The sequence below is a fragment of the Alternaria dauci genome, chromosome 2 (assembly GCF_042100115.1).
Source record: "Alternaria dauci strain A2016 chromosome 2, whole genome shotgun sequence".
Taxonomy (NCBI): Eukaryota; Fungi; Ascomycota; class Dothideomycetes; order Pleosporales; family Pleosporaceae; genus Alternaria; species Alternaria dauci.
Genome location: NC_091273.1, coordinates 3,370,932 through 3,381,746, shown reverse-complemented (window position 1 = coordinate 3,381,746; position 10,815 = coordinate 3,370,932). Strand labels below are relative to the sequence as shown.

General features: G+C 53.1%; 3 protein-coding genes across 3 annotated transcripts; all 3 read right to left on the bottom strand.

Annotated features, from left to right (window-relative positions):
* Window positions 1–233: 233 nt before the first annotated feature.
* On the bottom strand, window positions 234–979 carry ACET3X_003141 (uncharacterized protein). Its single transcript, XM_069448384.1, has 2 exons — window positions 616–979; window positions 234–564 (listed from the first exon to the last, which is right to left on the bottom strand). The coding sequence occupies exons 1-2, from the start codon at window positions 750–752 to the stop codon at window positions 459–461; spliced, it is 243 nt and encodes an 80-aa protein (XP_069309688.1). The 5' UTR covers window positions 753–979; the 3' UTR covers window positions 234–458.
* Window positions 980–4,344: 3,365 nt separating this feature from the next.
* Window positions 4,345–6,210, bottom strand: ACET3X_003140 (uncharacterized protein; the record flags this gene model as incomplete). Its single annotated transcript, XM_069448382.1, has 1 exon — window positions 4,345–6,210. One exon carries the CDS (start codon window positions 6,208–6,210, stop codon window positions 4,345–4,347), a length of 1,866 nt encoding a protein of 621 aa, XP_069309687.1.
* A 1,311-nt stretch (window positions 6,211–7,521) lies between these two features.
* ACET3X_003139 (uncharacterized protein) lies at window positions 7,522–9,235 on the bottom strand (the record flags this gene model as incomplete). Its single annotated transcript, XM_069448381.1, has 3 exons — window positions 7,522–8,174; window positions 8,225–8,866; window positions 9,073–9,235. 3 exons carry the CDS (start codon window positions 9,233–9,235, stop codon window positions 7,522–7,524), a joined length of 1,458 nt encoding a protein of 485 aa, XP_069309686.1.
* Window positions 9,236–10,815: the final 1,580 nt, after the last annotated feature.

The window sequence follows — 10,815 nt, the reverse complement described above, 5'->3', positions numbered from 1 at the left end:
AAAGCCTATGATCAGTGTATTCGTGTTGTGGGGGCTAAGGATGCGCCGAGCAACAAAGTCCCGCGTCGAATTGCTGCGACCTCGGCACGGACCAAAACAAGTTTCCAAGACTGTTTCGCTGTAGCTATCTACGTCCAAGCACTTGTCGCAGAATTTGTTGAGCACAAGGCAGACAGATTTGGCATGTTCACATGGATATAGCAGCGGAGTAGCAATAGTGATAATCTCCAGCAGGAGACTTTAAATTGGTTGAGATAAGCAGGATATCGCTAGATTGATCCAACACCGAGTCGTGCATGCCATTGACGAAAGCAATGTGTGAATTCCCAAACGCCGGCCGTTCTCATAAAAAGGAAAGGGGTAGATCGTAACATGATCTTTGACAATGCATCGCTAATACAGATAGCGTCTCGGACACTTGAAGAAGATAAGGTTGTGTGTGACAATCAGAATGATTGTTATGAGCTGGTCGAGCTGACGGAGTCGGACGACGAGCCGCCGCTTCGTCGACGTGCCGAGTCGGTAGCGGTGCTGAGCTGGCGCTTGGTGTGCTCGTGCATAATCCTGGAAGTAGTTAGTATGCGGAGCGAGTCATGGTCAAGTGTAGCAACATACCTCTGGTACTCCGACATGGCGCGTTCAGGATCGTTGAGGTCAAAGTTGTTGGCGAAGTTGTGCTGAGCGCTCATGGGCTCTGAGAAGCCGTCTGCGGCGACGTAGACTTGTTGGCGAGACTCGGTCATGGCAGACATTATTGATGAAGCTTGGTAGTGAGGTAGAAACGGTATGAAGCTTAAGCAAGATAAGGTGTGTACGGAGGCTGTACTGGAGATCGAGGATTTGTATGTGAATCGATGGCCGGACTGATTGTGATGGGATCTAGGAAATCAGCAAGCGGGGTGCGAACTATATACTGTCCTGCCGTCTCACAATGGACGCACGTACGCACAACACAGGCGGGCGGAACGATATGTCCCCCATCATGGCCACGCATGGCAAGAGATCGGCCCTTGAGTGTCGGGTCAAAGAAGTGATCCACCTCCTGGCCAGCCCGCTAGTGGGCCGCCATCTTTGGGGCTTGCAATCACAGATCTACAGGGTCCTTCTCCATTCGGCCCTAGTCACCCTAGCGACCAATGAGAAGCCACCGATACAGACATCCCCGTTTTGGGAGGGTCAGGTCGCCCGGGATCACGATGTTGCTTATGATGTCGGCAATGATGGGCTCCCTGGGAAGCTGTTTAGGGGTCCTGCCCAGCAGCAAGGCTGGCCGGCCATTCACAGCACATGACGAGCGTACCGCGTCTGTTGAGTGGTGCAGCCCATCAAGGGTCAGGCGGTACACGGCTGCACGCTGCACCTGCGCAGTGTCTTCCCTGAGAACCGCCGAGCGGCAATCTCAAATTTCCCATGTTACATACTTGCTATTTCCCTCATGGCCGAGTCATCATATTCCAGGTGCCCGTATGAAGCTGTGTTGTCTCTCGCTCACACTCCATGACGCAACAGCCATGTCAAAAAGGTTCAACGGCACGGCTGTCTGCGCGCTTCGTGGAGCTCAGACTCCTCCAGCGACGTCAGACGGCCCCCATGGCTCAAGTTTGAAACCCGCATGCCACAAGAGATATGCGGCCCAGCAGCGTGAAAGATCCCTCCCAGCTCCAACGCGCCAGAGTTTCCGTGCGCCAAAGAACGTCATCTTGTCCCATTCCGGCAAAGATAGGCCCGGGACTCCTGCATGACCATGTATAAGCGGGCCTAGCCCCTCTTTTTGCAAAAGCAGGGTCTTTCGTTACCACACGCCCGTTGCGTTCATAGCCTCCACTGTAACCGCTCCTGGGGCAACACACTCTGGCTGAACATCGTCACTTCTGACGTTTGTCCGTGTTGGCTCTCTTTCAGCCTCGGACGTTGTCATGCAGGGTCTTCACCCCCTCCACCCTGAGCACCAAAGACGCAGGTACCGTCGTGGTGACGATGATGATGTCGTCTTACCACGCTCTCTACGTTGCAGCCTAGACCGTGTTCAGCCCGACAACCACGGCCTGCGTCACGAGACTGAACACCTCGGATCTGGCCGTATACTCTGCAACGCACTCGCTCAAAGAAAGATCCACGCCCTACGCGTAATCTGCACTGGCTAGATTTTGAGGCCTGTGATCATCACCCTACCCTCCAATGAAAGCCGTGCAATTAATCTAAAAGAATTTGGACAGAGTCTGGACAGAGTTTGGACAGAATTTGTGTCCCACAACAAAAGATCGTCATGCTGCATAATCTGCCTATCAGATCAAAAATTACTGCCTCTTTGACAGCGTCGAGTCGAATGTCCAAACTTCCATGAGAAACACCTTTTCGATCAATTCTCCAATTTCTCGATGCCGCTACCTTTCGTCTAGACCACTCATGCCAAACGCACATCTCCAAATCCTCAATCCCACCACTGAGATTCTACTCAACTTCGCCGCATATCGCAAGTTCGTGTCAGGATCGAAATAGGACCACTTCGACCGTTCTAGTCCCTTTCCAACCGTGCTTGCGGAACGTCATGGCAACCCACAGATCTTCATCCCCGTTGACGCATTTGGTCCCCCCACACCACGTCCTTCCCACAAAGGCAGCTTCCCGTCCAAAGAGCCCCGTTAGCCTGCTCGCTACTTGCTCGCAATGATGCACGGCGGGTGCGGCTGTTTGCGCTTTTGTGGGTTATGATGCTACCCGTACAGTACAGGTCCGCATCAGCGATGAATGTCTGAACCACCAGTGTAACTGTCCCGCGGAGCCATGTCAATCCGGAACGCGTGCCGAGTTCATCGGCATCGGCACTGACTGACGTTTCGAGTGCGGTTTGACGTTGTTTGGGTCCGCTTGCACGCGACTGACGCAAGGAAGCCTATGCACGTCATTCACAGAGCAGCTACCATATTGCGAACGTGCTTCAAACTCGTCCAATATTGCTTACGACTGTTCGAGACCCTTACCGGTCAACACAGCGCTGACCATCTTCTCCCTGTTCCCGTATGATGTCATGTCGCTTATTTCTTTGAAAACGGTGGCAGGAAAATTGTTCTCGAAATAGATCGTCATCGAAAACGATCGACAAACACACCACTACATTTGACTGCCCCAGCAGACGTTCGTCATCAGGCGAGCTATCCGCCTCGCCAGAGCATCCTCAAAGATGCGGGCCCAAGTATGACATAGCTGCTCGGCTTCGGGTACAGGAAAGCCACTCAAACATGACATAATCGCGCTTCTGCTGGGTTAAGGGTTGTGAGCCAAGCGCAGCTCGCCTACGCACCTAGGATCCTTCCGCAGGGGAGAATGCAAGCCACCAATTTGCTTTGCGCATCGCAGAGGTGGGTTTACGCAAGTGTACAGGAGTGCTGATGACGCCGAGCGAGGAAACCCGAAGAGCAGAATGAGACAGGGCTGTGGCCTCAGTCGATGCTTCCACAGCTCCGTTCGACGACGGCCAACCCACCAGATTTTGGTCATGACGATTGTACTTCTCTTACTACTCCTGGGCGCCGGAGAGCAGGTACTGGCTATGTACCATGGTGACAACTTGTGTAGAGACATTGTCATACGCACATCCTTACATTATCACAGCACGACTTGAGACGGCTAACCCGCAAGAACAGTACGTTTACGTCGACATGCCTTCAGGACGTGATACCGTCTAGCGAATACGCCTTTCGCCCGCGATCTCTTCGGTCTCAGCAGTTACCCTTCTTGATTGACCGCCTCGTCTCAATACCTCGTCGACAAAACCAGCCATCGACGTACCGCCGCCTGTCTCGCCGAACTATAATACACAACGCATCGTTTCTCGTGCTGCTTACACACGACTATCTGATATACACAGGGTGACAAGTCAGCATCTCGCTGATATTGTAATGCATAGGCTACAGTACCATGCGCACGTAGTATTGCTCGAGACACCTGTGCCGCCTTTTTGTTGAGAAGGGGGCACCCTTGGTGATGTTGATAAACGCACATAGACCCGGTATTGCCGTGGAACACGGTAAGAGCCTCATATGGAACATCGAGCTCTCACAGGAGTGGAATTACTATCACTTCTACCCTCAGAGCCAGTTCCCAGCTTTGCCAAAGACTCATATCAGTGATTCCGCATCACCATCGCCACCATAGCCCAAGAACCATATATGATAATATATGGCTCAAGAAACATGAACTTCATATCAGTGATTCGATGTAACACGTCTCGAAATAACGACTAGTATTATTCTTTCTCATCAGCGGATGGCATTGGTGAGGAACTAATGGCCATGTACACTGTATCTGTCTTCTGCCTCCCGTCCTACATCAAGCAACTATGACCTAGCTCGCCTGCTTCTTCTTCTTCTTCTTCACCTCAATCATCTCATCCTTCCACTTGCCTACTTCCTCTATCGCCTTCTCTGGATGCCTCTTGTGCGTCAGCAAATAACCCTGGATCTCCGCAGGCGAGAAGATCTTCTCGGGCAACGCATCAGCAAATCGCTGTGCCATCTCCTCGAGCTTGGCAGGCTCGACAGTAGCGGCAACCGACTTTACGGGAAGGTAGATATCCAGGAGCTCGTGTTTCATAACTGTGTCTGCGGGTACTGCGCTGGTCGTGGCGGCTTTGGTCGCAGGGGCGGTCTTAGGTAGAGTGGCGGCATCGCTGAACATGCGCACATACATGTGGCGGATCTGGTCGCGTGTGGCAAGCGTGAAGCCGATCTGGAGATCAACGCGACCCGGTCGGGTCAAGGCGTCATCCAATTTCTCTGGTGTATTGGTCGTCATGATGAGCACATGGCCCTCGTGGGAAGCAGCACCGTCGATGACATTGAGCAGTCCGCTTAGACTTATGGACCCGTTACCTCCTCCTGAGGGTCCTGAAGGTGACTTTGCGGCTGCGTTCGTCACTACCTTTGGAGCTGTAGGCTCTTTTACTGGCTCTTTCTGCTTCGAAAGTCCGCTGAAAAGACTGGAGGGCATCCCGACCAGTATCAGGAGCCACGCAAGAATACCTAGAACTTTTGATAACATACCACCTGACTTGTCCTGTGCCTCGACTTTGGTTGCCTCGACTTTGGTTGCCTCGAGGTCGGTCGTAGTGTCATCGGTGTCCAAGTCAGGGGACTCGAGGCCCTCGCGGCGAATGCCCGCAGCGTCAATATCTTCAAGGAGAAGAAGACATCGACCAGGAAGTCGCTTGAACAAGTAACCCAGCTCGGACTCGGTGATACCATCGTTGAGAGAGAGACAGTATACATCCAGGCCAAATATACCGGCTAGAGCAAAAGATAGCGACGTCTTTCCTGTTCCTGGTGGGCCATGGAAGAGATAGCCACGGCGATGAGGGATACCGCGTGCGCCATACCAACGCGCCGTGGCAGGGTCGAGGTACTCGTTGATATCCGCGACAATCTTGCTTTTCTGTTGCTGATCTAGACATACCGTGCTTAGTGGTCGTGATAAGCGTGTACAGTCGCATTGCCACTGCCGGCCACTGTCGCCGCCGTGACCCGAGGCCTGGTAAATCGACGTAGTCGTACTTGCCTCGTGAAGACTCCACGTCTTGATGTGGACAAGCAGCTGCTTGATCGGCTCAGTTGTCCTCCCCCTACAACACAATACAATTTGCTCATTGTACCTGCTCGCCATTCCGTTCGGGTCCTTCTTTTCACGCTTGAACCTGAACCACCGTCCTTCGTGGTAAAAGGTGTAGTCACCAAAATTAGGCTGATATAACGGCGATATGTTACTCGCCCACTTCATTTCGTTAAAAATCCCGTATTCATCAAACGCGTCGCTGCAGTCAGCTAGGTCTTCGACATTGAGTTCGTCAAGGTAGCGGGTAGATGCAGTTAGGTATCTACTAGATGACCTCATATGCTGTGCCGCTACCCAGCTCATGACATGGTCGTAGAGGTAGTCATATGAATCAATGGTGATTTCTGACATGTAGTATACGGTGAAGTAGTGGTAGGCTCGGTTGTAAGTGAGGATGGCCCCGTGGTATAGACCGAAGAGGACGAGCCATCCCGTGACGAAGACGCCGATGTCGAAACCAAGGTGGCGATATGTTAGCTGAGCGATTGTGCTGTAGCCTGGAATAAACATCTCTAGGACTGTCGAGGGTACGCTCGTGGCGGTTGCATTGTTGCTTGTAGAGTTGAATTCGGATATGATAGCCTCGAGGCGGGAGAAATCCATGGTGTAGTTCGGAAAAGGGAGTTCGGCACCGGGGCTTGTTGAGCGTGTTAGAAAGGAGGAGAGAGCAACTGTGTGAGTCTCGGAGTTTTATAGTAGATGCTGTTCGGAGCCTGAATATAGTCAGGGAAACAGTAACGCATGGTTGTCAGTGGGTCTCACGCATCGTCGACAGTGAGTGTGATACAAGTGGAACCAATCCTCGAATGGCAGGCGTCCATTCACTAGAGATTTGTGAATGAAGGGGAAAACAAGTCGTTTGTAGAAGGTAATTATCGCAGTTCATAACGAGGCTGCCACGAATGCGTGTTTACAGTAGACTCGCGACATCCCACCGCACTGCCCATGTGGGATAGCGTATGTATTTTCAATGGCTCAAGTACTTAGAATATACGGAAACGGAGTTCAGGTACTATCTGTAGCAACATTTACTTGCAACGATATGACGTGCCTCACCTGGACAGTGATGAACAGGGGAGCAAATCGGCAAATTGTTAGGCGATATCGGAGCCTTTGAAACGAAGCTGGCGAAGTGTAGCGTTGTTGTGGCCAGGTCACGCAGATAAATAGACCCTTGCGTCCAGCTTGACGACTCGTGAGTAAGAACAAAGTGCATGAGTACGGGCCACCAGAGCTGTTATTTGGTATATACTTCAAATGACGACCAAGAGAATGCCAACATAGCAGGTCACAACGAAACGATAGGAACCTCACTCGTCTGTTTAACAAGTCGACTAAATGTCCTTTTTCATCACCAATACATTACAAAATCTTAGCAATCCATACTTGATAAACTTCGGATCATCCACGGGTCGTAAGGTGGAAAAGGCAGAAAGGCATAACATTTACAGCAAAGCAAAAAACAGTTTCAATGGTATCGTGCGCAAATCTACATCACTCCTTTGTTTCTAAGAACCACTTTCTTTCTTGTCCCTAGGGGATAACGCAGAACTGTCATCTGGCGCAGCCTTCCTACAGCCTTCTCCCCAACAAACACCAACCAACACTTTGAGAAAAATAACGAGATAGTACAGAAAGGTAAGAATCGGACAAAGATGAAGAATTGTTTCTGCCTTGGCCACAGCTACATATCTTGAGAAGTGAGGTCGATACACCCGCCCAACCTCCAGCTAAGGAAGTGCGGGGACGGGAATGAAGACCCGGGAGCTAGGCAGCAAGGATGAAGAATCTTTTCAGTTGTCGTCGTTGGTAGTCGTAGGAGAACGCCAATACGCATGCAAGAACCATGTACTGAAGAATGCTTTGGGTGCCATCATCAAAGTCTTTATATGTTTCTTTGGGAAGCTAAAAGACTTAGTTGCGACCGAAATGACCACGACGGTGCTTGTGTGCGTGTCGGCGGTAGTTGGGAGCAACAGTGGTGGTAACGACGACCTCAACAATGGCAACCTCGTACACGACACCGTCCTTGGTGTAGGTAGTGGTAGAGACGACCTCGTCATCACCAAGAGCATCAGCGATGTCGGCAAGAGGAGTAACGAGAGGATCAGCGGGGTAGTTTCCGTAGTCAGCGCTGGAGCTGGGCTTGACCGACGAGGACTTGGCCGACGAAGGGCTCTCAACGTTGTAGACGGAGATACCACCAGCGCCCATGGAGTGAGCAGGGGCGTAGGACTGAGTGGGTACGGGAGCGACAGAAGACAGAGTAGGCTTGACGGGCTTCTCGTCTTCCTTGTCTCCTCCCTCAAGGGGATCGGCGTACTCGGGTCCGTACTGAACGGGGACGTTACCGCAGAGACCATCGGAAGGACCGGCGCAGTCGTCGACAGAGAGGATCTTGGGCATGGCCTCGATCTTGCAGGTGGCCTGCTCAGACTCGGTCTGGAGACCGCCGGAGAAGACAGGGCAGTCCTCAACGCGACCAGAGGGGTTGGTGCAGGTGGAGACGGCGGACTGGAGAGTATCGATGTTCCATCCGTTGATGAAATCAGCGTGGTATCCGTAACCTAGTTTGTATTAGTGGTTAGTCGATACAGAAATGCATGGATTGACGTACCAGTTGGGTCACCGTTGGACCACACGAACTGACCAGCGGAGTCCTTGAACTTGTAGGTGTTCCAGATGGTCTCGTAGAAGAGAGAAGGAAGACGGGTCTCGTAGCCCTCGGGGCACGAACCGCCGTCAATCATGCTGGGGTAGGCCACGTGGCTCCTGTGGTCATCGGCGGCCACGTCCTTGCCGTTCCAGCACGAGGGGAACATGATCTCGGCACGGATACCGTTGGCGCAGTTCTCGTCCATGTACTCCTTGGTGGGCATGAAGTGGCGGTAGCGCGAGCCCTCGGGTGCCTTGTTGTAGTTCAGGCAGTTGAAGCCAATGGACTTCTGGCCGAGGGACAACTGGGTCATGTCCTCGGCGGTCCATTCAGCGGTTGGCGGGTCAGGAACCAGGCCGGTGAAGTTGCGAAGACGCGAGTCACCTGCGAGCATCTGGAAGCCCTCGGGGAAAGCCTTCAGATCCTCACCGAGGAGGAGGTAGTATGCGAGCATACCACCAACCTGGGGGACGATCTCAGTCTTGCCACCCTCGTGGACGAAGTGCAGAGAGGGGGTCCAGTAGGCGGACTTGTCGTCGTCGAACTGGCACGAGGTGCACTCCGACTTACGAAGCATGTCGTAGGTGGTCGTCTCAGCGAAGTCTGTCGGCTGTTAGTAAGCTGTATCATCTGCGAACCCGCCCCTGACTCGGACATCCATATGCAGGTCATCGCATGAACGACTCGCACACAACTAGACAGCTCAGGGGCTCCCTGTTTGGAGAAGCCCTGGATTGTCCAGAGTACATGCTCATCCATCATGCGCCTGGCGTAATGTGTCGAACAAGAAGCGGGCGGTCTCTACTTACTGCTTCCACCGTGGATGGTGTGGCTGTGGGAAGAAGCAGTTCCCTCGTCGACAATGGGATCCAGACGTGCGAGAGCAGTGCGGTCGTGGCAAGGCATGCGCCAGAAAGCGTTGGCAGAGCCGGACAGCATAGCTGCCGCGGCGATGGATGCGACAGACTTCATGGTTGAGAGTACAGTCGACTAGGGTTGAGTGTAGAAGTGGTGGAGGGCTCTTGTGACAAGGGTGGGTGTTGAGACAAAAGGCGAATGCTTTTTTTCCACTATGTCTTTCGGGATAGTATCGGCGGCGTTTCCGTGTATGTTGACGAAGTGAATAACCTCAGCCTCCAGGACTCTCTCGAGCTTCAAGTTGGATAGACACGAAAATGAGTGGAGCGTTGTCGCGAGGACAACAAGATTGATGGGTAGCGAATGTTGCTGGGAGTGCCAAAGGAGTGACGGAGCGAGAGAATGAACGCGGTAAAGGAAGGGAAAAGAAGGAGATGAGATACGGGTGAAATGGGGAAACGAGCGGTTATCACGCTTGATCAGTGCTAGAGGGTCTTTTTAGGGGAGATGAAGGAATGCTTTGGTTTAGCGAGGTGAAACCCTAGATTAGCCCATGGAGCATGGGACGTCCGGGAGGCTGCTGCGATGCTCTCGTTGGCCCGTGAGGCGCTGCGCATCGGCCGCTAGTCCGTGAATGGTAAGCTGAAACATGGCCGTAAGGGGAGCCAGCGTATGCATCTTGGAGTGCCGGCGGACAGCCTTGCGCGAGCCAAATCAATCGACGGCTTGGAAGCCGCATTCTGTGGAGGCGACACTCACGATGCTGGTCATGGTGAAGCATCCACGCCTCTGCTTCACCATCCCCGTGGCCTAGCTGACCCGCTCCACTCTTGCGCGCATTGCTCATCTGCGTATTCGGTAGGTGGTTGCACGTAACACCGGCCGGCATGACACAATCAGACCGGATCATCGCTTCCTATCGTCTTTCTTTGGTATAGGTAGTCTGGGTACCTGAATTGGCAGCAAACCGTGCGCCTCGTCGCAGCATCGCAATCTCCAAGCCAGGAGAGCTGCCACTCGCAGACGCCCCCAAAATCCTGCACTGACGGCGGCGACATCATGGCGACCCACTGAAATGGCGCATCCCAATTGCAATGCGGATGTCGGCAGAGGCGTCCATGTCATCGTGATGATTCAATGCCTCCGACTACTCCCTTTCTTTTCCGCGAGGCGTGGTTGATCTTTGGCACCTGAGCTGCTTGCACCACTCCAAAACAACGCTTCCTCTGCTTGCTAGTCGGTGAGCGGCTGTCTGCCTCTATTCGCGCGGGAATTCGGAGCATGAGAGATTACGCCAAAGGCCTCCAAGCCGGCGCGGCAATAACGCGGCGAACCGTAACATCTTCTCGCCATCTCGCTACTCTGCTTGGTCGCTTGGTGGTGACTTGTCACGACACGGCGTCCTGCGCGCAAGTCCAAAAGAATCCTCAATGCCCTCCTTGTGCGGCACAGCGGTCGCACGACCTTCTCTAGGACCCCTCTTCTGCTAGGAGCGCAAGTCGTGGTTGGGCGCAAGGCGTAAGCGCCACGCCCCTCGCCTCGTGTGCTGTAATTCCCATGCCGGCACCATAGAGCCTATCGATAGCGGTTTTTTTTCTGGTTCCTGCAGTAGCGCTCACAAGGGCGTCGTGCGCTGTCGCTGGACAATAGGCCGGCGCTATTCTTGCGCGCTCACTCGAAGCTGACTTCTTCTC

Excerpts from the sequence above, each read along its gene's own strand:
- ACET3X_003141 (XM_069448384.1), bottom strand. The coding sequence starts at position 752 with ATGTCTGCCATGACCGAGTCTCGCCAACAAGTCTACGTCGCCGCAGAC. Across the intron at positions 565-615 it reads GCCATGTCGGAGTACCAGAG|GATTATGCACGAGCACACCA; the intron begins GTATGTTGCTAC and ends AACTACTTCCAG.